The following is a 27958-nucleotide window of genomic DNA, read 5'->3' as shown; positions in this document are numbered from 1 at the left end:
CATGAACACGGGAGTCAAGAGCTCAGTAAACACTGGTTAACATGCCAAACATCTCTAACAAATTACCATTGCCTAGCTTTGTTTATTGGTAAATCACTTTAGTAACCTGAATTCACAAATAAGCAGTAAATAACAAAAACTACAGATAAACACAGGTTACACATGCAAATTCCTGTTCACATATCACATGTGCAGGTACATTAAGAGCACAGTTCTAAAGATCCTTGACGAAACCAGGTTAACAAAAACAGTTTTAAAATGCAGGTATGAAAAAATTACATGTGAAGAATATAAAGATACCTTTTTACATTTCAGGACTCAAATGCTGCTTTTGATTATACCAGAAGTGTACGACAGCTACAAGATTCAAGTAAAAGCAGGAAGAGCTCAAGGAAATAATACTGGTCAGAGGAGAATGGGCATTTACTTTTCCACTAAAAATACAAGGTATAGCCAAATAGGAAAGTCTATCAAGAGCTTAGAAAAAAAAATCACAAAGTTGTAAAGCTGACTAATCACTACTTTTCCTATTTGCTATATAACAGCAATGACATTAAAAGAAACTGCAATTCAACATTTAAAAATGCAACTTACATTTAAAGACTTTTCAAAAGTGAAATGCAATGACAGCCTTACACTCCAAATTAAGTATCTGCTAGGCTCAGACTGAAATATGGAATGTTCTAGATGAAAAAAATACAGTGTTACTTTTTATTTTTTTATTGAGAATGGAAAGACAAATTTTTGAAGCTTGAAAGTAGTAAATTTCACTTAAAGGAAATTTTCTCGCCATAGATGAGCTTTCCACAAAGATGCAATATTTTGTCTTTAATAGCTCGAAGTGCCAAAACGAAAACTTGTTGCCATTCCCACATTAAGAACAAATTTTTGTCATTAACTTAACTGCTTATGCTTTTTGCTACAACATTTAACACATGAATAGACCTATAATGCCTACTGTATTTCACTAAAACAAAAAAGAATACAGTATTTCCATCTACTACTTGTACTGCTTTTAAAAAAGATTAACATTAAAAACAAAGCCACTGTTCCTTACATCCGTCCTTCCTTTTATGCTTCTTTCTTTTGCCTGTGGTCTTCTGCCATTTTATCCAGAATTTTCTGTTAAAAGAAACCAACCAAAGTTTGGATATATTTAAGAGTTTCTTGCAGTCCCGACACCAAGACCATAAAGATAAACCCAATTTTCACTTCGTAAAATTTATGAATGCCAACTGCAGAGGTCAAACAAACAAGACTGGCACTTCTCCACATGCTGACATGAAGCAGATCTTTCAAGTGCTACGTTATCATTAAAATACTGAGCACACTGCTCACCAACAGCAAACACCCAAACAGCAGCCTCTGCAAGCTTTTACGTGGTCCTGCCACTAGTGTCTTCCTAACAGGCTGGCAAGCCAAGAAAGTTACTTTCCACTTCATCATGGACTCACAACTGTGGTTGTGCTACTTACCTGGTTGGAATTAGCCATCTACAGTGCCAGGGACAAAACATCTCCCTTCCCTAAAGAAGGGTTGCTTTGGAAATTTGAGGAATTTGGTATCATTTCAGTATTTGGTAGTGACATCAATTCATCTAATTATTTACTCTTACCACTCTCAAAGAGAGTAAGAATCCCAGCTGGAGAAGTGCCTTGCCACTGAAACAAAAAATGCATTTTCCCCTTCCCTCCCCAATTTTAAACCCACACCAGCATCACAAGTCACTTAAGAGCAGCTCATTCACCAGTCATTTGTACCACAGAAAAAGCAAATCAGAACACATTTAATTTACATAATCAAGTTAATAAATTGTAAACAACTCTCTGGATCATTTGCCCCATGTCCCCTTATACAGCAAGTCTTTAAAGTCCCCAAATCAGGTACCTCAATGGAAAAAAAAATAAAAAAGAAAAAAGCTATGGGTGATGGATGAAGTGAGGTTTTCTTACTACAGGATTCTGCATGGTAGTTGATTTTCTGATCTAATTCTTGATAATGTTGTTTGCTTTGTGACACTTATTTTTGCCACCTGCCTTTCAAATTCAGGGCCCTACATTTGTTTTAGGGTTGCCTAGCATTGCAAGAGGGAAAGCAAACGTTTTGAGATCTGAGATGCCACCTTCTTCCTCCTATGGAACCCACCGACTTTGATTTCAGCTCAATAATTGACTGACATGAAATCAATTGATGTGAACACTGCGTTAATTAAGAGTTTTGTTTAGGATTTCCCTTTCTGGGAAGGGGTGTTTCAAAGCAGCTCACAGTACACAAAAATACAGCAGCAGCATTACCATTCATGCCATGCAATCATGTGATACCTAATCCAATTAGAAACTGCAAAACATGCTCACAAAATCAGAAGTTGCAAATATGGATTTTTAACAAAAATATGTAAATTCAGCTTAAGTTCTGTTGACTGGTTAAAAATACTCTCAAAGGGACAACTGGAAGAGATTTGAGTCACCAGTATTTACTTTGCGCCACTAACTCTAAGCCTGCAGTCTAATCCAATCAGAACGCCCTCTTTAATCAGAGTTTATTAAAAAAAAAAATGCTGGAACCCATCTTTTAAAAGGTGTATCCTGTCTGTTATTCTCAAAAGATGAAGTTTTGGAGATATCTACCTTGAGTTAGAAGTTATAGAATAAGCCAATTTCCACTGCCTGGAAGCTTTTATTTTATTTTTCTTCAGTCCGGTTTCATTCAGATCTATTCCCCAGGAAAGAATCACGCCACTTAAAATGAACAAGTTTTTGCCTTACCTTCAACTTTTGATAATGAGGAAGGCTGCTGCAATGGGTCTTTTTTGCAACATCTTCATTTGTGTAGAACAGGGAACACAATTTGCAATAAAACCCTGTTTTGGGTACCACATAATTCACACCTAGAGAAGTAAACACCACAAAATAAACTAAGAGATCTACTCTACATCAATTTTTTTTAATGTCATATGTCATTTCAAACTAAATCTTAAACCATAATCCACTTTACATTAAAAGCTGCTTTGTCTTTAAAAGTCGTTGGTTTAGTTTATTCAAGCCAGGGACCTACAGTAATAACTAAATATGTGCAGACTTTTTTTTTTTAAATCAACTTTTCAGGTTAAGGGTCTATTTTATTGGTCCCTTCAAAAGAACTAACAACGTTCTGTGATCAATTTGTGAGTTTTGAGTATTTAGTATGAATCTAAACTATTATCACTACTGTGACTTGTGCTATTAATTGAATTTGTGTTGCTAAAATAAACCTCTTCCAATTTAATTTCTGCCTAAGGAAAGTGTTATGGAGAACTGTATGAAAATAAGGAAAAAATAACAGAAAGAGAAAACTAGAGGTAGGGAAGGAGTGAAGAAGGAGAGAAGAGTGGGAAGCCCTAAAATGAAAGGCTCAAAGGCAATGCACTGCCAGAAATAAAAGTCAAATGAAATGAGAAATGCTACTGCAATGTACAGAGGCATATTTGAAGAGAAATGGAAACAGCCTTACCAACAGGAATGTTTGGCTGGTATGGCCCAATCCTAAATTCATCTGGAACAGCAGCTTTCTCTTGGACATTCTTTGTTTCCTGTTCATCCTGGGTGTCTGTATTTTCGTGGGCATTTTTCTCAGTATCTTGTGCTGTTGTGGTATCAGAAGCTTCAGCAGCTTCAGCCTTCGGATTTTCTTCAGTCTTGGTACCATTTTCTAGCGTTTCATTTTCCTGCTCTGGCTCCTCAATCTTGTCTACCTTGATTTCTGCCAAACTATCATCATTTTTGCCACCAGCTTTTACTGCCAAACCTGACTTGCGAAGTTTCTGATGATCCGAGTCTTCTTCATCACCAACTTCATCTAGAGTGACAAAGCCTTCCATGCTCCGTGGAAAGCCACCTACGTATCGCTGTTGAGAAAATGTTTTCCTTAAGTCAGCTTATTCTTAAATGCTTCCCCTCAAATTGTCTTAGGTTTCAGAAGAGAAACAGCTTCTCCAAACTTCCCAGAAAAAGCTAAAATTATTCAACACCTATCTCACTCATTCAAAATGTAGCAAATTCTTTTTAAATGTACTCCACGGTCCTAGAGTCAAGTGTTCAACTTTGGAATAGATATTTTAATATTACAATGGTTTGTTTTTTTTATCAACATATCTGCAACTTGATAATTTCAGTAGCTTGTTGATTATACTTATTTTGAAAGTCCTAACAGGAAGATTTAAAAAAAAATAAGTGAATGTCATTTTGGACCTTCTCAGAGTAATTCTGTGCCCACTAAAGGTATGAAAGTTCATTAAAAGAAATACTAAGAGCCCTCTTCCAACCACTGGAAAGCTTGGAGCTTCCCCTTTAAAAAAAAAAAAAAAAAGGTTTCTTAAAATCCAGCTTCATTAAGACAGCAAATTTCTCTGAAATCTGCTTTTTTTTTTGCAACATTCCTGCAGATATGGAGATATCAGTATTTCAAATGTTTAACAGCAATCACGAGTAGTAGAGAAACAGCATTAGCCTTCCATCCGTGCTCTACGTATAGTTCTTCAAGGAAACAAGTTTGAGTTTTGAGATGGTTTGTCCTGACAGGTAGCCACATAACAAGAAACAGCCACTGCCACTTGCATCAGCAATATTAACCCTAACACCATGTAACTAGCTCCCCCTGACAGAAAGGTTCTCCAAAATCAAAAGGCATGCATGCTGCACTCGTTAAGAGCAAGGAACATGCCTTGCTTTTTCTTTTTGTTTGGTGAAGCAACATTCCAGTCAGTGAAGTTACTGCAACTTTGCATACTGGCCATTTTGCAGGCTACTCCGCATAACCAAGTAAGATTTAAACAGGAAAAAAAGTAGCTAAGAGGACATAAACATGAGAGTGTGTGATCATCTGGTGAGAAAAATGTTTACCTCTCTGGCTAAACATAATTAGTAGATACACATGTAATTTTCTGAAGTGTAAAACAGCTTCAAGCCTCAAATATTTTTCAATATCATTTTTTCTGCTCCGTGCTCAAAGAGTAACTACAGCCAGGCTGCTGGGAGTAACAGTTCCTGGCTGCTTGATATTAGTCAAGAGAGGAGCAAAGAGAAAAGTGGGAAAATAAAAAAAATCACAGGAAATTATTTGGGTGGAAGCCCACAAGTTACTGGTTTTTGTCAAAACAGAAACACTGATTTTTAACTGACTTAATTTGTAATTTGTATCCAATGGGTTCTTCCATTTTCTTCACAGAGGCTTTTACACCTGTTTCTCTTCAGAAAGGCACAACATGCATGCATTTTAAAGACAGACCCACAGAAATTATCTAAAACAGAATGAGGTTTGCTATTCAAATTTGTGTTTTCTATGCTCCAGTACCTTGCTATACGATTACCTTTTTAAGTTTTTTCTTTGCTGCTGGATTGGCCACAACATTTCCCTCAGTTTTTACGGTCACATCATCAGCTGGCTCCTTTTTTATTTCAGTAGTCACATCAGTTAAATTGGCAACATCTGCATCATCTCCTGCTGAGCTGCCACTTTCCAACAGTGCCGCTGCTTCCTCTTCATCCACTAGCAGCTCATCTTCAGATTCAAGGAGTAAACTAGGCTCATCTTGGTCTGTTTGTTCAGTGCTTTTAGCGCCTGATGGCTCGGCAGCATCATCTTGTTTCTCTTCTTTAATTTTATCTTCCACGTTGCCACTTTCAGGTTTCTGAGCAGCATCAGTCTTAGACTTCTTGTCGCTTGGAGAGTCTTTGCTGTCTGGAGAGTACGTTCTCTTTCTGTAAAGAAGAATACTTGTTTGTGAACGTGAAGAGCACCCAGAAATGACTAAAAAAGGTAGGTTATATTTTTCAAGACAAGCCTGAAAACTCGGTGCTTAGTTCAGAAAATGGAAGCTTGACAGAAACATAACACGAGTCTTCAAGTGGCTGCTGCAAGTTGTCCTTACAAGATAGGACAACTGCTTGTGGGTATAAATTGCAGGAAGGCGAGGATAATTAAGGACTGGAACAGATTTCCTGAGGAGCCTGAAGAGGCTGTGAAATCTCCTTCATTAAAGGAAAAGGATAGGTACCGTATTAGAAACGGTTAATCTCAGAGCTTGCCAGACTTCTTTTGTACAACTTCTATGCATTGTATAATGTATTTTTATGTTTCTTTTAAACAGTGTTCTGTTTTAATAATAGAAAGTTACCTAGTTTTATCCTTTTTCAGTAGTTCAACTCCTTTGTTTGGAATCTAAAATTAAAAAAAAATAAATCATAAGTCACAGAAGAAGTATTATTTATAGAAGCATTGCAGCATTAATTCAGACTATACTGTAAAATCTAGTCAAGCACTTCCAATTATTCTAATCCACAAGTACTCTTATACAATGTCCAGCTTACAAACAATCAATAAATTGCTGTTATGTTAGACAGGACTTCATGAACCTAGAAATCCCCAGTCTTTCTTCACGAAAACAATCTGTTATTTGATACAAAAATGGGATAGCTTGCTCCGGAAAGTCATATACAGCAGCTCTTTTGTTTATGAACTGATTAGACACAGTGCAAGGCAAGAAGTTCATCTTAATCTATGCTCTTTTCACTACCATTAGAAGTGGAATACATAGAAAGCTGAAGACTTACATTTCCCTTAAATAAGAGTTACTGAACAGAGAATTCCACTTATTTTCCATATTAATACTATACAAGTCAGCGCACTGGTTAAGTATTTGAACTTGCCACTAAATATTCATTTTTGGTATGTGACCATGTGCAATAGTAAGATTTCTCCATATTGCACAATAAAAAGACTCTATTTAAAAACTAATTAGAGAGCTTGACAAAGTCTTACAATGCACACAGGTCTTCCACCCAGCTTCTCATTTTAAATCACAGTTCATTTGACAGAGGAGAAGGAGAAGAAACAATCCACATTACAGAATGTTTAAGCAGAGAAAGTTTATTTAAAATCTACACTAATTACTTTAGAATTTGGTTTTTCATGTTTTAAATCTGAAAGGAGATTCCTTTTACTTTGTTCTACAATTCATAACACCATACTCCTACTAAATACCATTTAAGTCGCCAGAAAATATGACAATGAATAACTTTAAAAGCGGCATTGAATTCTCAATAAGTGATAGCTGTCTTCCACTTTACACCTTCAATTATAATTACAAAACAGTTACTAAAAACAGTACTTACCCGTAACACCAATTTCTTGTATTTTTCGGATAAATCCACTTTCACACACCTGCCTTGGAACCAAAGCGCTTTGTTGGCACAATGCTCAACCATAGCTAAAGCATCTTCTCTGGTCTCCATCTCAATGAAAGCCTGAAAAGATTAAAATACACATCAGAAACTACCACAAAACACTCAAATAGCTTTGCCAGTGGAAGTGTTAACTTAGAACACAGCACTTCAAGAAGATGAAACAAAATGATGAGATCCAGGTATATGCATCCCCTCCAAACCAGCTAAACATGTCAGTACTTCCCAAAGCGCTCTACATCTCCTTCATCTTGAATTCAGTAATTGAATCCTCTAGAGAGTTTCAGAAACAAAATATGTATTTAAGTAATCTGAAAAAGTCACCTTAAAGTGTAAATCGAGTCCAAAAAAAAAAAAAAAGCATCTGGAATATGGAACTCATTTATTTGGTGCTAAAGTATCTGCGAGTTTCAAGGTACCAAAGAAATCCAGGGGTTTGAGAAGAAGTTTGAAACAGAAATGCAGCAGATGCTGGCCTACAAGCCCTGCTTTATGAGATGTTCCTCCATGGAAACAAGTCTATAACACATTAAGATTGCTGAGCAAGCTTTGCACATCTGGGTTTGAGCATCAGCAGCAGATAGAAGAAAACTGTTTCTGCCTCAAACTGGGCAAGGTTCTTTTGTTTCTCCAGTGAAAAAAGGGCATGGTGGACTTCTTAGGGGGTCATACAATAGATTCTAGTAATTTTTGATTCCACAACATGAGTGTGGTATTGTGGAATTCATCTCTGAAGAAAGAAAACGTTTCTTATTTAAATGAAGGTAAGAACAACAAGCTGGGACAGCGGAGTGGAAAAAAATTAGAACTAGAGACTTAAAATTCTTGTGTATGCTTAGAAGTACATGTGCATACAAAAGTGTTTGTACTAATCATCAAGTTTTGTTTGTTTTTTTGTTTTTGTTTTTTTTTTCCAATTTTGAGAGCCACAGCAGTACTGCTTTTGCTTAAAGAATGAAAAATACAGGGTAAGTGAAAGAAACATATAACACTAGAAGATATTTGTTAGTGTCCCATAGGCACTGCTTCTTCAACCTTAAGAAAAAGGGTTCAAAATGCCTAGGAGATGTGCCTAGCAAAAAGTTAAGCCTGAAAGCTAAATATGCTTGCTTCACAGCTAGGGCCTGGTTTTACTTTTTTATTTAAAATACCAGCTCACGTTACAGTAACACTTCACAGTAAGCTAAATAGCAAAACACCACCTACACAGCCCTCTAATAACTTCTGTATCTATGCTGCAGCAGCAGCCTACAGAGGCATCAGTTACCTCACTGTTGAGCCTCAGTTTAAATCCACGCATTTATGTTCCTACGGTCAGTTACCTGACTCTTCATTCTCATGAGTATGTAGTTCTTAATTTTTCCATATGGTTCAGCCAGTTTGAGTACTGCGTTATCAGAGTATCCCGAATGAGGTAAATTGCTGAGGTGTATCACACGACCAAGTTCTGGTTTTGGCGGCTCGGTTTTTTGGTCAGGTTTGCCCTCGGGTTTCTAAAATTTAAGAGTGAATGCATTTGTTAAAGTACATACTACACAAAATGTACTTAATACTGAACCACTTAAAGCAATGAGTAAGTTATATGCATCTCTGTCCCTTGATTAACTTGAAATAGCAGAGAAGTAGCTAGATTAGGAGTAAAAATGTAAATGTAATGGCCTGGTAACAGTGACTGCCCCAAATGAAAGTAAGGTAACAAGAAAAAAGCCCACGTATTTTACCTTTATTCTTTTGTACTTCTGTGACAAGTGGACTCTGACTGGTTTACCAAATACGAGCGCTGGAGTTGTCGAATAGTATTCTACTGCTGCTTGGGCATCTTCAGTGGTCGACATTTCGATAAATGCCTGAAATCATACAAAACCAGATTAAGCACCACTCCTTCAAGGAACTGGCATTTCTGTTTGAAATCTCTAGCTCTTTGCTTTCCTGTAAAAATGTCTGTATCAAAGATGAAAATTGCTTTTCGGTTACAACATTAACTGGCCTGCAGAGCTCAGTATGAATTTCACATAATTTATTTAGGTGCACAAACAGAACTACTCTGTTTGTTCACATTTCAATTACATTTGGATTCAGAACATTCAATTGCTTCCTACCCCCCTTCAGGCTTTTTCACTTCACGTTGGCTTTTTCCACCCTTCAAGATATGACAATCTCAGTAAACTAAGACCAAATAAGCCTTCAGAGGATATTAAAACAAGAACAGAACTTGCCAACAGTGTATTTTTAAGAAAGGTGGGAACAACAACAAGATGGAATTCTAACAATATTTACCTTAAAATGCAGTATTACCGCATTTGTGAAAAGAAGCATACTAGTCACTCTTCCCTTCACATGTGATCTTGGTGACAAGCATGTAATCTTGCTTGGTAGCCAAGTTCTCTTATGAAAATTTCATGTCAGACAGTACACATATCAAAGAAAGGAAGCAGTGCCAACAGCACTACTATAGTGCTTAATCTTACCTCATTGATTTTGTTTAGAATCAGGTGATTTGTAATTATTCCAAATGGCTCAACGAGCTGAAGCAGCTGATATCTCAAGTTCTTCCCTCTCTGGAAATCCATGATGTGAACAACTCTGCTCGTTTCCTATTAAAGACAAAAGTACACATACACAACACGTGTACCAGGGAACCTTAAAAGTCTTTCAAGATATATGTATATATTTTAAATCTTCATTAGTAATCAAAACTAGACACACAGAAAAGCCATAGAATATCCAGGGATTCTCATGGAGAAAGATGCCTGCTGTGCCAAAGCCTCCTTTTTTTGTGATCATGCTGCACAGCTTCTTCCTAAGAGGTTATGTAACATTTAAATAGTCTGTACAGTTTTAGCACATTTTTAGAGCATTTAGTACAATGAAACCCCAATCTCATTCCACAGCTTCAATATTCCCACACAAAGAAGTCTCAATATCTGACTACTTTAAAGACACTACATTCATTCAGAACATCTTATGAAAGTAAACAAAACGCATATTCACAAAAAAAGATTAATGTTCCTCAAAGATTTTTAGAAAAACTTTTAATACTAACCACTCTGCCCTTTTGCATGTGTCTCGGTCCTTGCATATTTCCATTTCCAGCTCCTTCAAAAAATGAAAGGAATGAGTAAGTTTAGTTCAACCCACAAGGCTATTAACATCTCTTTAGAAGTTCTGAAGAGACAGACGTCACTTGTAATACTAAAACAGAATGACATCAAGTTTTAAGAAATCGTTTAATCATTAACAGTCTGAAAAGGCTGTTAATGTTGTGCATTTCAGAGCTCTTGCAGCTTCAGGTCCTTCCTGATTCTGTTCGCCTCAATATTAGAGAAGAACTTGCATTTACTAATGAGCTGAAACACCAGGAAATAAGTAAAGCATCGTGAAAAACATCTTTCCTGTTTTAGAGTAAGATTTGTCATAGAAAAATGCCTTCATATATAAAAGGTTTGAAATCTCCAAGAAGACAGACTTCTTACAATGGAAGTTCTAGCTGCAGAAAAAGAATCCTACTTTTGGTTCTAAAATAGCACCAATTCTATCATAACACACATTTCACTAGGGACTCCTGGAGGAAACAGTCCTTCAAATACCTTGGTTAAAAAATCAGAGATGTTTTGAAAAGTTATCAGTTATTTTTAATGAAATTGCATGACATATGCTTTTATATTTAAATGTTCCTTTAAAGTCTCTAAAGACATGTAATCCATCAGGATATCTACGTTTAATTAGTTTTGTTTTTTTACTCACTCAAACTATTTAGAAGGTAAGAAGTAACAAGTTCATGTGAACACCTGATTTTTATTCTGCCTTCCTGTGAAGACAAGGCTTGCGAATCTGTCAAATTCATTAAGGGAAAGACTAATGACATTCAGTTCTTGCAAATTTAACAAAAATCCACTAACATAGAGCTCAACAGAAGACACGCAAAACAATTCTAGACAGGAAAAAAATGTAAAGCCCCATAACATGTGCTGATTGATTGTAATAAAACATCTGATAAAAAGAGTAATAATGTTTCTGGTAGTCAAGGGATGGGTGAAAGCATGGAAGGAAAGTATATATATAGGGGAAAAAAATAAAAGTATTTCAGTTCCACTGTTAAGAGAAAGAGCCTTTTTTTTTTTTTTTCTTGTTCTAAAACACCAGTAACAAAACTAAAAACACAAAAAAGAAAAATCAAGAAGTCCGGTAAAAGTAGGAAAAAACACAAAAAAAAAGTAAGAAAAAAGTAAGAAAAAACACAACTAAATCCCCAAGCACAGCAAGTGGAAAAGCTGGTGTTGCTGCTGGGACCATTCAGTGTCTAACTACTCTCACTCAAATCCTGATACATTGAAAAACTTCAGAACACAACTGATTGAAGTCTGGTACTTCACACAAGCCGAAGTTTAAATGAAGGACATCCACTCTGGGCACATTATTGTTACCTCTTGGCCCAACAGGAGGTCCTCCCAGGTGAAACGGAGGTGGTGGGGGTCCCAGAATTCCTGGTGCAGGGTTTGTGGATTGCTGCAACATAAAGGGATCACCCCTAGACAAAGGGAAAGAGAACCTTAATTTTGAAACAAAATCTGTGACGTCTCTATTGTCCAGCCACCCAACTCCTACACAGTATCCAAGGACAAGTCAACTTTAGCTACTTGTGCTGCTGCTCTTCAGCTACTAGAAAACAGACAGTTATCCATTTGAAGAAGGTAGGATGTTTCACATCAAATGTTACAAAGAGCTTCACATAAAGTAACAGGTACTTCAAAGAATCGAGATTAAAAGGCAACCAAAACTGTGCAGTTTTGATTAAGACTGTATTGTTCAGACCAGCAGAATAACAGTGCAATTTCTGTTGTCCATCATTCATTACTACTTACATTCCATGTCCTGAATCACTGTCAGGATTCCATTCTGGGTATCTTGAAAGCAAAGAAAAAAAGAACAAAGATAAGAAAAATCCAATCACCGCTCACAGGTATAAAATTATCGAGTGAACAGCAATGCCTTTACACGTTACATAAACACCACATGCTAACATTGCCAACTACAGTACTGCTACCAGAAACATGAGTAGTATTTAAGGATAAAGCGTCATTCAGAGAAACTTCCTACACTAAATGCAACCTGGCTGTCAACGTATACATTAATTTGCATATATTAGGAGTTCCCTTTACAAAAAAACAACAATGGATCAAGCCTGATTAGCAAAAAACAACCAACCAAACAAAAAAAAAAAACCTCAAGTGACTTGCTTGGATGCAAGGAAATAGCCTCAGGTTGCACCAGGGGAGGCCCAGAGCGGGCCTCAGGCAGAATTTGGTCCCGCAGAGGGTGGCCGAGCGCTGGGACGGGCTGCCCGGGGCACTGGGGGGGTCCCCACCCCAGGGGTGTGTAAGGGACGTGTGGACGTGGTGCTTGGGGACACGGCTCAGTGGGGGCACTCAGTCGGTCGGGGGCAGCTGGGCCTGGTGAGCCCAAAGGTCTCTTTCAACCTCGATGATTCTGTGATTAGACTCTTAGGATAACTCTAAAATATTACATCTAAATCAGGAGGATTCAAAATTTACAAAACTAGTATCCTTTGTGCCCTGAAAGTGCTCTTTTAAGTAGCATATCTTTATTCCCTGCAATGCACAGCATGTTTTCTAAACCTGCTTTGTGCACCACAGTTGACAGTTGGTTACTTATACACGCCCTCACGCCACAAGAATGTACTTCGAATTCATACATTTCGAGAAGCAGCTGACAACGTCGGCTGTGAGTCGCTCCATTGATATGATGGTTCCACTCCTGCAGCAAAGTAAATAATTAAAAATTAAAAGCCATATATGGAAAGCCATTTTTAACAAAAATAACGCTGTGTAGTGCAGTATCTTCTCTTCTAAACTGAAGTATCTTAGATACATAAATAGCAAAATAATTGTGTGTGTGTGCACTTTGAAGTCACACTGAAACTGGACCCACCTCTTAAATTCTAGCCTGGGTGAAAAGGTGTCTGATGAAAAATGCCTTGTGATCTAGGGGCTGGATCCTGCCTCAGCACGCAAAGCTTGCAGGAGGGTAACTGCTACAGTATGCGTGTGTAGCACTGCAATTTCAACCTTCACAACTGGATGCTGAGATTTGTTTTTTTTTTTTCCAGTAATTTTAGAATTTCCTCTACTCTCTCTGCTTTATTCCTCGGACTTTCAAAGATTAATGCAAACTAAACACTCAAGTTTTTAAAACCATTAAGGAGTCGAGAAACTGCAAGGAATTCAGAAAGGAAAGACTAAAAGGAATGAAAGTACATAGCTAGGACAAACTACAACTATATATGCGAAATATAAAAATACACGAGCATTGGAGGGGAATAATCAAGACAAACAGGGGACCTAATCAAGATGGTACAAGGGAGGAAAAACGGAATTAAACCAAATTACCTCAGTATGAGAGTGAAGTTCATAATGCAACTATCCCTCATGTCTAGAGAAGGAGCTGGGGCAGTGAGCAGCACAATGGGTAACACATTGTGCAAATACAGAAGCCATTACAGAAGAGCCAGCATCTTGAGTAATGAGAAAGGACGTTAACTGCACCCTCCAAGCTACCTGAGCTCTTTTTTTATTCTTATTTTTTTACATTAGCTAGAGGCTTACCAGTGTCTGCTAAATGTACAATTCCCTCTGGTTCTGGCCTTAGCACTAGTAAGGAACGAGGCTTTTTTTTTTTTTTTTTCTGATTACAAAGGGAGCTCACCTCCCAGCTATTTATTTCAAGATGAGAGAAGGCATGGGGACTCTTCCTTTATTTAAGTGCGGGGTGCCTGACCACCACATTGGGATATCCCTACAAAGTGACAGGACTTCCTCAGTCCCATGGCTACCCAAGGGTAAGCCCCTGGTGTTATTTCCACTCCGCTGGTCTGTAAGCAAGGGATCAGCAGCAGATGTACAGGGTGAGTTGGCTTTGGGTTCATGGAGAGCAACGAGGGGGAAACTAGTTACAGATCTTCTGGGGACAGCTTAACAACTGGAGGTTTTTTCTTGTCAGCTGCATTTTCAGAAGTGAACACACACTGCGTTGGCCAACTGTTTTAGATGTCTTGTCTTTTCATGTTCTGCTCAGCACTGGCAAATGATTTTTCCTAAATGATCTTTCCTGATTTTTTAGTTTCCACCACGCTGCAGCCATCCCTCTGGTTACAATGAGACACTCTGAGGCTCACTGCACCGTTTCCATATGCTAAAAGCCTATCTAGCACTTTCCACAAGGGATTAAAAAAAGGGATTTCAAGTCTCCCACGAAGTACTGTCATAAAACTGCACTGGAATATTACTCCATGCTACAAATTATAACATGGAACAGGATGAAACTTTCTTTTTTTAAATCAAGATGTAAAATGAGAGCACTACTTTTTCTTGTAAGCCAGTAAGACGTAGGCTCTGCAACTATAAATTAACAAATACACTTGCCATTAGACTTCAAAAAAAAAAAAAAAAAAAAAAGCCCCCCAAACCCACAAGCAAGCCCCTCTATCTCTGGAACATGCAGTACCTAAAACCAAAGGTTCTTCAGTTTAAAACTCAGTAACAAGTTTTAGTGCTATGGTACAGAAAACATTTAAACATTGAAAAACCCTCTAAATTCAGGTGCCCTATCTGTAAAGCCTCAGCGGCTGATTCTGCTCGACATAACGTGTCTTTGAAGCTGTTTTAACACGTACTTCCAAATTATTATAAACTGAAATTATCTGCAAGCTAGAGCCAAAGTTTGGGGGACCTAATTCTTATACTTCAAAAGCTTTTTAAAAATTGGCAAAAAAGGGAGATTTAACGTATAAAACAGGATTTTTTTTCCCCCAGGGAAAGTTTTCAGAACAACAGTAGCTCATCTACATTATTACCCCTTTATTAATACAGTTCTTAATCTCAACATCCCTCCGCTCCCTTCCTACACCCAGTCTGAAGTGCCACTCATTGCAGGGCCCCAGATACTTAGACACTAATTAACATGAATGCCCAAAGTTAAGCTAAAGAAATTCTGAATCGAGTTTATTAAAACACAGATTACTTCTGCTTCAACTGATGCAAGCATGAGGACATGGTGTTCTTTAGAAAATTAGGCCAAACTTAAGCACCTAATTTTAGATATTCCATTATTAGGGACACGGCCATGTTTTCCCTTTGAGTATATCACAGTTTCAAGCATTTAACCTCTAAATTCATCTGCTCGTGTTACATCAGCCTTTGTCTTTGGCAGGGAAAACAACCCCTACACATTTAACACCTCGTTCCTTGACCAAGCTGTCAAGACTGACAAAATGCCTGAAAAAAATGGGGCAAAATTTCCTTCATAATTAGACACAAAACAAACTGGATCACAAATACATACACTTCAAATCAAAGCAATTAAGAACATCACAAAAAAAAAAAAAAAAAAAAGAAAAAAACAGGACTAGCCTGCCAGGCTAAGCTACATTTAGGGTGTTTACCTCCCTCCTTGGGCTTAAAAGATATACTGCTTTATCATGCTTTTTTTTTTTTTTTTTAATGTTATATTATATTTATTAGGGGATGGGGAAAATGAGATTTTGATACTGTAGAAATAAGTTTACATTGTCCCAGCTAAGAATAGCATTCCCTTTCTGCTTTCCATACATTTTGGTTCAAATCCGATTACTTCACAAGTTCAGTTCTACTTAATTGAATTTTGTGAGAGATACAGAACAGCAAATTCTGTAACTGTTCGGTATGCAAAGCGGAGGAAAAAAGGAGAGAAAGAACAACTCTTGCCGTGACATGATTTTTGAAATAGAAAGAAAACCCAAACTTGGGTCATAAGACACAGAAGATCCAATCTCAAATATTTTATGGTGTTCTCAGCAGTTTAAGTCAAAGCATGTTGCTAAAAAAGATGGGTTCGTGTGTTACAGAAGGAGTCAGTCACTTAAGGTACACTGTGGAAAGAATTTGGTATTTCTCGTACTTGGAAAGGTATTTCAGGTTGGATATCCTTTAAACAGATCTTTATACCAAAGCACACGAAGAACAGCGAGGCTTTAAAACAAAGTGCTAAAAAGAACCCTACTTACAGGAGTACTGGTTGCCATCTTCAAGGGCCTCAGAAGTTTGTTTTCAATCTAACCAAGTGAACTTCTTTTTTTTTACAAAACTGTGCGTGGCATCTCAATTGTCAATACTTAAACCTTTTTCAAAAATGAATGTCAAATACAGGGCAAGAAACCTGGATTACTGTGACTGTTGTTCATAAAATAATTAAAGCAACACAAGTTTACAATAAAGCGTCAGATCAGTTGGATCAGTACATCATGTGCTCTAAAATGTCTCGATCGTCTCTTTGGAGGGACAGAACAATTCTCATGTTTCGAAAGATTAGATGTATAGAAGCAGCACTTTTTGAAAGGTAACTGTAAAGAAATGGTTAGTTACAGCAATTCCACATTGTACCAATTTTACAGTAATCGCATGTATTACATTTTCAATTGAAGGCCTTCAAGCTAATTAGTCACCAATTGTGACAAGAGGGGCACTGTATTAGCCAATTAGCCAATTAAATTGCCAAGTACACTGAAAATCAGCAAGATGAGTAAAATTGGAAAAGCTGAAAGGGAGAAGGCTCTGAAAATACCGTCTGAGTAAACGGGCCATTTTGAGTACGCTGCCACCTTTGCAGAGAGCTGAACTATTTCATGAATAAACTAAGAGGGAGGTCTCAGCATAACTGAACACACTCGAAGATCCACTCTACTTGCGAGCCAAGTAAAGAACACTACTAGGAACACAGAGCAGGATACTGCAGCGGCAGACTGATTGCTCGGAGAGTCTACAGGGATAGATGCAACATGTGACAATAAAAAGTGAGTTTGAAGTGTCTAAGAGAGTTGTGAAAAAGGAGAAAAATGACGACAAATTTCAGCCATAGTATGAGATAGAGTGTTAAAGTGAAATTAAAAAGGCAAGAATGAGCTAATCTAAAACGTGATTTTTTACTTTTGCAAATAAGTTCCAGGGCTCTACATTAACTCTTTCCCTTTGGACAGGGAAAAAGCAGAACTGTGCAAGAATGCATCTTAACTACGTATAAACCAGCAATCAAGACAGATGTGGAGGAGAGCTGAAACTAGCTTCCCGAATGGCACAGTAGATACACTGCAAAAAACCCCAAACCAACAAAAAATAAAAAACCCACCAAAAAACTGCTTAAATGCCAGATGTTTGTGGTTAAGAGAACATGTAGATGTAAAATACAAATAAGATACCCAGTAGATGATAGCTGTTTGACTGGAAGTTAAGCAATCTGGGCAAACAAAATACATTAATGTAAAGCCCTGGTTTACAACGTTTGTTAACAATTACCTTGTAAATAAACCAAGTGCCTTTTTCACTCTCAAACCAACTTTCAGATCATTTCAAAAGCAACCAGGCTATAGAAATAATTAAAGAAATAGGTAAAAACAGAACAGATACTACAACGTAAAGGAAAATAGAAGCATCTGGTGCGTAACTCACCTTATTAGAATGAACTGGCATATCACATATAGAGCACAGATGGGGATAACCCTTCGGTAAGAATCCATGGAAGTCTTCAATATTGCTATTTGGAGGAGCACCTCTCTTTTTCTCAAAGAGAGATCTCTCAGGACCAGGACCACGACCCATTCTGTCATACTCACTGTCAAATTTATGATAGTTATGCGAAGTCTCACCATAGAAAGATTCATCCCTACACCTTTCTCCATCTCTTAATCTGTCATCTTCATAATCCATTCTGTCATAATAACCAGATTCTTGAGAACGACTTCCATGGTCGTAGTCAACCACTGGGTTGAGACTAGGACCACGATCATCAAAGCTATCTCTTCTAAAATGCCTTTTTTCTTCCCAATCATCCCTAGGTACTCTGTACGGTGGTTCCCGTGTGGATGATCTGCCATCTCTACCATAACCTTCTTCAGCTCTCCTCCTTTTAAGTTGTAGAAGGATCTGAGGCAAGTTTTCAGGAGTAATCTTGTCCTCGGGATAGCGACTCAGTTCATCTAAGTCTCTAGCAGACAGACCAAAGCTGGCCAAAATGTTAGTGGCCTGGTCTGCATCTCCACGGTGCTGAGAAGACAAAGGGAGCGGACCTCTACTTCCAATGTTAAATATAGACTGCAAATTATGGGAAGAGGTACTACCAGAAGACAGTGCACTATGAGATCCTTGTTGGTTCAATGATGAACTCATTCCAAGATTCATTAAGCTAGCAAGGCGTGCAGTACCCTGGTTCATCCTTCCAAGAGATGCTGGCATATTTAAAGACTGGGTAGCAGCAGCAAGAAGGCCTATTCCTGCAGAGAGGTCACGCCCATGACCTTGTGAATCCCTACTTAGAGATGACTGCTGGAATGACTTGGACATTGTAGAACTATAGCTCGTCTACTTTACGGATCAAAATCTCTTTGTTTGGTTGGGTTTAAGATGGCTGAAAAGAAAGCTCACACTAGAAAGCTAGGCAAACTTCACTTCAAAAATGGTAACGCCAAGAAAGAGGATCAATAATGACTGCAGATCTTCTTCAAGCTGAGAAACACCAGACAATTCTGTAGAAAAACAAGCAGTTTTAGTCATAAATCCCTTTAAACAGATGCAGTTTTAAACTTATGCATCATGTTGATCTAAAACATTAAAGAGCTCAATCTTACAAGGCTTTTATTACACAACAGATTCAAGATGTACCCAGAACCTACATAAATCATTTCAGATAAAAATACAGCAGTGTTTCCTGTACATACTACTACTATTCTACAAAAAACTACTTTCATACCGAAGACAAGTGAGTTTCCAAAGTTTGGGATGTCTGAAAGCATCTAAGTTTACTAGCACATAAGCCTTGATCTCTGCTTTTGGTTTGGTTTATAACCTACATTGCTACCCTGTATTCTATGAGAAGACCACAAAAACACCTTAAGTCCACAGAATCCGAGATGACTCTGGCATATCATGCATACTTGGAAATGAAACCTATACCACCACAGAACAGGACGAAAGGAAGTTTAAAGTAACTGAAGTTTGGGCAACAAGCTTCTGCTGTAAGATCTGGTAAATGAGACCAAACATAATATTCAATCTTTATGCAGTAAAAATCAAATTACCGACGTGAAGACAGATGTGAATGACAAAACCAAGTTTTTAATTTTGCAGGAAGTAAATAAGACCTCTTGCTCCAATTGCAGTTATACAGCTACCAGCACATGGGAAGTGACTCTTTATTGTTACATTGCAGCTGTGACAGCAGCCTGGACCTTCAGACCTCAAGCTACACAAGGTCAGGCTCAGCCCTGGGCTGGGCGGCCCAAGGAAACCCTGCTCCTGCCCAAAGAGACCCCTGGGAGGTCAGTAGATGGCACCACGCCGCAGCCAGTACTGCCAGGCGGCAGCAGCATGTCTCTTACCAGCACACTGCTTCTGTGGTTGGGGCTGGCACTGACACCGTGACCACATGTGGCAGTTAAAGATCCTACAGCTCACGGGGCTGGCTACCTGCCCTGCAGCCCACAGAAACCCTCACCTAGCACTTAAATACCTGGTTCTACTCCATTTACTTTAATTTTTTAACTACAGAGTACATCAAAATCCACAGTGTATTTTTGGTGCAATGGGTATATTTCAGAAAATATTGTTTTTACTAGCGCAGAGCAGAAATAACCTGTAATACGTCTCCCCCATGCTGCTTCAGCTTTGGGACGGATACACAGAATTTAGAGCAATTCCACCCACATGAAACCTTTCTGCTGGGAATACGTTGTTTTGGGTCCCGAGCGCAGTAAAGCCCTTCCAAACCTCTGCAGAGCCATTTCGTTTTTGCACATAAAACACATAATGGCTTGCAAAAGAATTAGGCATAAATTGCACAGCTCCAAATGAAGTCAGCTTCTAAGAACAGGTACGTCTAGGGAGGAATGGAAAGGACAAAATGAAAGCAAGGACTTTTCCTTGAAGATACCAGTTGTGTAGGAGGCAATTTCTCTTGTACTGGAAACAAGAAAAAAAGGTCAAGGTTACATGTGTGCCTCCATCCCAGCTGCTGGCTCAATTCAGAGCCCTGTTTCACAAGTACTTAAAGTTTCTCTTTTTTTTTTTTTTTTAAAAAGCTGTAAAGCACTTCAAATTTATTTTTTCTATTTCATATGAAGGTAGCAGCGTTATAAAACTATGCTCCTATATAGAAAAATAATGGATTCTACAAGAGAGAGTATATAAAACCCACTTTTTCAAAGGCAATTCTGTGTAACTGTTTTATACAACTTTCTGTATATTCCATTATCGACCCATCTAAACTCTTATTTCATTTGTGCTTTTAAAATCTTGGGATTTTGAGTCACTTGCTAGCACATTAAATTGTGTAATTTGGGTTAAGAGTCAGAGATTAAGAAACATGAGGATGAAAATAAGTTTAAAAGTCTCTGAGGCTGAAGACAGGCACTGCAGAAAGCATCAGAGGAGAGCAATGAAACAGGAATACAGACAGGGCAGGCACAGCAAACAGTGAGCGAGATATGCAGGACAGGCTCAACACACTAAGTACAACCAAACAGAAAGCATTTAAGAACTACACTGTAAAATCAAGACTCCCTTGAGTTCAAAAAAGAGAACACTGAAACGTTCATCTGAGTACCATGCTTTACCTTACTCAGTTTGATACTCTTCCAACCATTTTGCAAGTTATTCCTCACTCCCTCCATTTTAATGCACCCGTTTCCTTCTAGCTCCTTCGCACACTCAGACTGGCTTGAAACGGAACTTAACGGCTGCTACACGCGGCCAGATGTTCCAGGGAGCTTTAGGAGCCAGACCCTCGCAGTGATTCAGCAGAGAGCCACGTGGTCAGGAACGGCACGGTGTGTCCTGCTGTTAATGCAAGGACCCGCACCATTCCGGTTTTCACTACATCAGGAACGTTCTCCACTTTCCAAAATAATCCTTTCTCTTTCAACAGATGCTCACTAATCCTCTTGTCACAATTTTCTATTGGCAGTTCATCGTCCACTGCTTTGGAGAGATTATCAGAGAACAAAACCCAACACATCCCAGTCTCGCATGGAACCAGGCTGCAGAGAACCAGATTCCACGCCATGCCTCGACCCCACACTTACACAATGACGCCATGTGGCTGCTAAACCCACGTAGAAGAAAGAAGCAAACAAGAGAAAAATAAAAGCAGGGAAATGGAGAAAAACAATGAGACAGAGACAATCTTATGAAAAAGCACGAAGGGAACAGTTAAGATGTGTATGCTGATGATGGAAAATGACCTTTCCAGTTGTTGTGCTAACCAGTAAGCTGCCCCACACCTGATCAGGTATCTAAGGGGTGCCCTTAGAGAAACTACATTTCTAAATAAGTCAGAGTTAGAAATTTCTGAGATAAATTGCTACTCGTCACATCACTGTCACCTTACCACTGCTGCTGTACTCTCAACATCCCCCCTCTTCCAGATCTGATGAAGAAAACAACGAATCAAGGAGGGGAAAGAGCTCTAAAACTCAGAGCAAAGAACATTTAACTTCCACATGGTCAGGTTCCTGCATTTATCTGTTATGAAAGATTTCATGTCAGTATCTGATAGAGACAAGTCTCACAGACCAAAGTCTAGTGGCTTTTAAGCGAACGTGCCATCAACTGAGTCACAGCAACAAGATGAGTGCGACTGAACAAAGCCATCTAAAGATCCAGATACGATTTAGCTGAGTTGAAAGTGTCATGCTAATTGTTCTTCAGGTAATTTCAGCTATGTCAGGAACAGACAGGCCATTAGATACACATTTTTAAGATCAGTGGTCAGAAATTTGGACATACTGAGATTTGAAAATACACAATATGAAGCTGTCTTGAAATAAGTTTAAAGTCAAAATGTTATGAGATTTCCAGAAAAATGTGGACAATGGAAAAAAAACTTTATATCTACAAGTAGCACAAGAGTTTTCTGTAAAGGCAGACAACAAAAGCGAGAAATTTCAATCCTACAGAATACACAGCTGCCAAATAAAGGCCAAAATAAGGCTGTAAGGCTGATTTTCAAACACTATAGAAGGACTTCTTAATTTTTAAGGAAAACTGATTTTAAATTCTTATCAATGTAACTGATAGAACTCTTGTTCCCTGCAAATTTTAGGTTTGTTCCTGAAAGCAGTTTAATTCGGTAAGTTCTTGGGACACATTGATCACATTGGTCATCTTAAATTACTACCTTTTATGGAACATCGATATAGGCTGAAAGTAGTTCAGATTCCTATTCCTTCTACTACTCAGTTTCTTCACTATGTGTACACACATTATACTTTTAATTCTTCAGTTTCTTAGAGCATCTCACCTTATACCCATTCTTACACTATTAACAGAAAAGTCTCAAAAATGAAAGCTTTCCCCTTCTAGTCAGTTTCACTTTCACTTGAAAACCAAAATGATGTCATCAAATTCAATGTGCTTTGAGTACATTGTTATAATAAAGACATGAAGCAATCTACAAGCTGAAAAATACACCTTCAGTTTGTAACAAGACCTCTGAAGACTGCACACCTTTGAAAAAAAGTCTCAATATAAATGTTTTTCATCGACAAATCCTTGCTTTTTGGATAAAGATGTACATTTTTTCCCCCCCTCCTCCCTTAGGCGTTAATTTCAGTGCAGCATTGCATTTTGCAACCATCTATTCTGCTTTGGAAGAATCCATATGCTTCTCAGCAAAGCTGTCTCCAACACATCGTGGCATAAAAGGTTATCTACAGAAGAGATCTGGAAGTCAAAGTTACAAATTCAGACAGACAGCTCTGCATGTTGCTCTGAGAAATACTGGTAGTGAAAACAAGAACTTGCAAGGAAATTAGAAGCAGATGCTTTCTGGCTGCCAAATGACCGAATGTACTGGATTTCAAGCCTACGCGGTTACTTTGACTTGGAGAATAAAAGGCCGCTGTGTTTCCGAAGGCTGAGGAAGCTCAATTTGTCTAGCAGCGTTACATACAGAAAATGCAAATTATCACCCATTTCAGATAGCAGTATTCAGAGTGGTTACTTAATATCACTGTTTTACAGGTGAGAAAACAACACACATCTCATTCAGTGGATCTCCAAGGATCATGACCTCAAAAACTTAAGCAGCACCTGGCACCGGGATGCATGCACTTTTTTGTGCAGATCAGACAGTCTGTTACAGGCCTCGCAGAACAACTCAAAGAGTTTCATTTCTTAGGATTACTTTCAGCTTCATCTCACTCGCTTGATCAGAGGAGCACGTGGCAATCTGAGATCTGAAGTTACTGTAACAGAAGATTGCTTCAGAACAGAGAGGCATTACAAATGAAAAGACTTATTTGTAAATGGGAAATTAAAATAACTAGTTTAACAGTTAAGAACTTTCAAAGAACTTACAGTTTCCAACACTTGAATGCATAAGAGAATACTGCAAAAATAAGATGCTGAGTTCCTATTACTGCTCATTACATAATTTCATCAATTCAAGTTGCAGAGTACATTTACTCCTTTACAGAAACAATAGAATAGAAACAAAGAACCCCGGAACAGTACAGAAAGAGTGAAGGAGGGGAAAAAAAATGTCTATTTGTAGACAGGCAGCCAGGAGCACACAGAGTAAATGCCATCATCCGCACTGACGGCTCCATAAACACACGATTACCTCGATGGCTTCCATGTGCTCCCTCCTACCACTGCAAGTCCACCGTCTGTGACTAAGGTCAGGCTCCAGCTCTACAATAAGATGCATTCACACAGGTTCCAGCACCTATGAAAAGCTCCATGAAGCCATTAGGACTTGGTTCAACAAAGGGATCTGCCAGCAAGAGTCACTGCGGAATGATTTAGGATCTTAGACTAGAAACTCTGGTAATAACGACCATGTGTTCAAGCACTTGCCAAAGCGAGGAGACAATCTCTATTCATTCCCATTAGTTTTGGAGATGAATACTCTTCCAGGCACCATAACTTTTACAGAAGCACAGAACATACCATAATTGTATTTTAAAAGGAAATAGGCCACACACAAAATGATCCAAATGCAGACCAAACCAGGGAGTGCATCGCTCCAATAAGGAACCAATTGTACTTTTTTTTTTTTAATTGCATTTTGATCTGTTAAGCGATTAAAAAGCCTTCTGACTAATCAGTGAATGCAAGTCTGCCTCCAGGCATTTCTAGAAGTGGGATAAACTTGCATTCTTTCCCAACTGAAATCTCGTTCATGAGGTCACTGAGACATACTCTAGCTGCAGAGAAGAATTGAGGGCCTATTTGCCCATTTTAGTGCCCAAAGAAAAAACCTCTCCTTTAAGTTAAAGCTACACAATACGGTTCTTTAAACACTTGCAAACTAAGTTAGCTCAGAAATACTGTGGGGCATTTGTTTTTAGGACTCATTGACTTAGAGCACTAAGAAAGAATGCAAGCAGCATGGCCACTATGCAAATACTCGTAAGTGAACAAAAAGTGAATGAAAGTCATTTCTCTGCAGCTTTGGCTTACAACAGCTTCCCCAAGCACTGTCAAGTGCTAGATCACAAACTATCCTGGCATTCAACAAAACCCTCAGCAGATGGGTGTGCGTTAGAGAAGGGCAGCACAAAATATTTACCTCTGTACCTTCCCCTGAGTTAATGAGCTTTTGGCAGTCCTGAACAGACCAGGCAATTGTCGATTAGATATGGATCACATTTTAGTTGAACAGATTGTAATACCACAGATCCTTAGTGTTTCAGACTGATTGGGTTTTCCTCCGCTTCATTTTGCCTTTAGGAACATGGATATTCACATTCTAAGGATCTGGTTCGGAATTTCTCTTTTGTTTTTTTTTTTTTTGCCCCAGCCTTAAGTGTTGGGATGTATTTCATACCCAAATACGTGCAAAAACCAGAAACTGAAGTTTTGGAAAGATGGTAGCTCCAGATAGCTCCAATAAAACAAGCATATAAAAGGCTCATCACCTTGCAAGCCTCACTAGAATCATTAACAATCACTTTTTTTTTTTAAAATTCTTACTTATATTTCATCTCCTTAACTAGTGCATAGCATAAAAGTACAGATACTTGGTTAACACTGATCAAACATTTATACAGGGCTCAACTGCCAGTGCCCTCACTCAAATTTAACTATTCCCCATAATTAATTGATGAATCATTTTGTGTATTTCTGAATAAAGCTCCAAGACAAAAGTTCACTAATTTCTGGATAACACATTAAAAAAATACTATATGCTTCACTGCATTTTGATAAATAGATGCTTTGATATATATATGTATTTTTTCATTTATTATGTCCCAAAATTCAGAAAAATAAAACAGGAAATTCTTTACAAACGAGTTAGAGAAAACACTCCTTTTTCCTCTTCCAAGGCACAACAGTAGCAGGTCTAAAAGGCATTTTCAACAGAAGCTGCTCTCCACTTATCTTACTCTAGGAAGTCAGAAGCACCTACTCCACCTAGTTTTAAAAAAACTGAAGAATTTAAGGATGAATAAAAAAAGAAGCTAGATTATTCAATCGTTTCAAAACGGCATTGAGTGTTTTTTTTTCCCAAAGGTATGCTTCGTTTAAAAAAAGCCACAGACTTCAGGTGGATTTTTCAGCTTTCTTTCTACATCCTCACCGCTCCGTTTACTACAACAAAGCGGCACTGGAGGCTCTCCGAAACTTCCTCCCCATTCCCGCTTATTTTAGGCGCTTCCCCGCTCATTACTTTGACCGCGGGAGCCACACGGGCCCGTTCGCTCATCCGCCGCAGGACAAAAACGCCGCAGCCCCAACCCCAGGAAAGTGAAACTGAGCAGAAGGAGCCTGAGCAGAAGGAAGGAGCCCGCCGCCCTCAGCGCCCCGGGGTGGGGGTGGGGGGGCAGCACGGTGCCGGCCGCTCGCTGCGGGGCACCGAGGCCCAGAGCCGCCCCCACAGCGCGGGGAGGCCGCGGGCAGGGCCGGGCCGGGCCGCGGGGCTTTGTTCGGGGCCGCGGCACCGGGCGGGGGCGCTGCGGGCGGCGGCCTCCCCCCCGGCTCGGCTCTGCGGGCCGTTATAGCGGCTCCCCCCCCCCCCCCCCCCTCACCCCTCACGGTTCCCCTCAGCGCAGCCGCCGCCGCTTCCTAACATGGCGGCGGGCCGGGCGGGCGCAGCGCCCGCTCCTACCTGCGGGCCGCGGCGGCGCCTCCCGGTCGCTGTCGCAGCAGCGGCGGGGGAGGGACGGGAGAGGGGGAGAGGGGAGGGAGAGGGATTGAGGAAGGAGGAAGGAAGGAAGGGGCCGTGCCGCCCGCTGCCCGCCCGCTCACGTGCCCGGCGGCGGCCGCCCTCGCCTCGGCCCCGCTCCGCTCCGCGCCCGCCGCCGTCTGAGGCGCTGAGGGGGGAACGGGAGGGGGGGGGGGGAGCCGCCGGCGCCGCTCTCGCGAGACGTCGAGGCCGCTCACCGTGTTCTCGCGAGAGCGCCGCCGCGCCGCCGGCCCCCGCCTCATCCTCATGGTCCGCGCGCTGCCGCCGCCGGGGCGGGGCTTGGCTTAGAGCCCCCCCCCCTCCCTCCCCGTCCCCCACCTCAGGGCCCCGGGTTCGAGACCGCCCTCCGCCTCCCCGAGAAACCGGGTGTGGGGGGGCACGCACGATGCTCCTGGCGCCCCGCCGTGACTGGCAAAGGGGAGCGGGGCACGCCCCGAGCGCGAAATGGCGGCGCCCCGTTACCTGTGCGGGGGGGCGGGCGCTCATGGTCCCGCCGCTCCTAGGCCAGGCGCCGCGCACCCGCCGCCATCCCCGGCCGGGCCTCGGCGCAACCGAGCCGTTACCTGCTCCCAAACGATCGAGACAATGGGCTCTCGGCGCCTGTTGGGTTCATTAGAAGATTCTGGCAAAGGGGAAAAAAAAAAAAAACACCACACAAAAAAACCCACCGCGGTTTCTGCGCCGCTCCTTTATCGGCCGAGCCGATGTCGCCACCTCGTGCTGACAGGGGGAAAGCTCGCTCGGTCTGCTCTGAAACGTGGTGTTAGGGCCAGTGTTTGTACCCTCACACGAATAATAGCCATGTTTTTAAATTCTTTCACAGCCAACACCTTTCCCGTTTAACGTTGTGGCGAAATTATCAATTTCTCCGTCGTGTTGTGGTGAGGTTTATCAGTTTCTCCATCATTTGGGAAGCTTTTACCATGGTAAGGGTTCGTAGCTGAACTCAGTCTCCCAGGGAAAACAAGAATTGCCCTTTTGAATTAACCACAGGCTAATTTTTTTTCTCTACGTGTGGCTGGAGAGCACAATGCAACAATAGCACAGAAGGTGCTTGAAAAGAATGGGATTGGTACAAAGAATGCTGAAATAACGTGAATGTGCTCAGAGAACAATTCCAAGAAATTCAGCTCTTAACAAGCTCAGAATAAAAAACAATTGTGCTCAAAAACAAACACACACCTCTAAGTTAACAATACTTCAGAGTTCCCGTACTGCAGAGCAGCAAGAGCTGAGCAAAGCTCCTTGATGAAGTATAAAGCAATCCAGCTACTTTTGCCCAGTCATACACAGCTCACAAAATGCATGGTGCTGATGAACGCAATCCCATCCCGTTAGCATTTCCTCAGTATGAAAGCTGGCCTCACTCCATTTTCCTGACTATTTCAACCCCGGTATTTTCTTCCTCTCAGACCATGTGGGTTCTTCCTCGATTCCCTTTGTTGTCCTTTGGTCACGGCACCAGATGGGCAGCGAGTTATTTTGCCCTTTATTGACTGCATTTGCACTGC

At 40.0% G+C, this 27958-nt stretch overlaps 1 protein-coding gene across 6 annotated transcripts; it reads right to left on the bottom strand.

Moving 5' to 3' along the window:
- Nucleotides 1-62: 62 nt before the first annotated feature.
- On the bottom strand, nucleotides 63-27065 carry MATR3 (matrin 3). Of its 6 annotated transcripts, XM_032196976.1 has the most exons (15): nucleotides 26370-26434; nucleotides 17714-18786; nucleotides 12931-12992; nucleotides 12080-12121; nucleotides 11642-11745; nucleotides 10261-10313; nucleotides 9686-9811; nucleotides 8939-9064; nucleotides 8540-8710; nucleotides 7149-7280; nucleotides 6152-6195; nucleotides 5345-5735; nucleotides 3490-3883; nucleotides 2766-2887; nucleotides 63-1122 (listed from the first exon to the last, which is right to left on the bottom strand). In XM_032196976.1, exons 2-15 carry the CDS (start codon nucleotides 18602-18604, stop codon nucleotides 1072-1074), a joined length of 2709 nt encoding a protein of 902 aa, XP_032052867.1. In that variant the 5' UTR covers nucleotides 18605-18786; nucleotides 26370-26434; the 3' UTR covers nucleotides 63-1071. The 6 variants fall into 6 exon arrangements, with proteins under 6 accessions (XP_032052867.1, XP_032052874.1, XP_032052868.1 ...); XM_032196983.1 differs by lacking the exons at nucleotides 17714-18786; nucleotides 26370-26434 and adding an exon at nucleotides 26910-27065; XM_032196977.1 differs by lacking the exon at nucleotides 2766-2887.
- Nucleotides 27066-27958: the final 893 nt, after the last annotated feature.

This window comes from Aythya fuligula, chromosome 14 (assembly GCF_009819795.1).
Source record: "Aythya fuligula isolate bAytFul2 chromosome 14, bAytFul2.pri, whole genome shotgun sequence".
Lineage (NCBI taxonomy): Eukaryota > Metazoa > Chordata > Aves > Anseriformes > Anatidae > Aythya > Aythya fuligula.
Note: the sequence above shows the minus strand (reverse complement) of the source record. Positions and strands in the feature narration are given on the sequence as shown.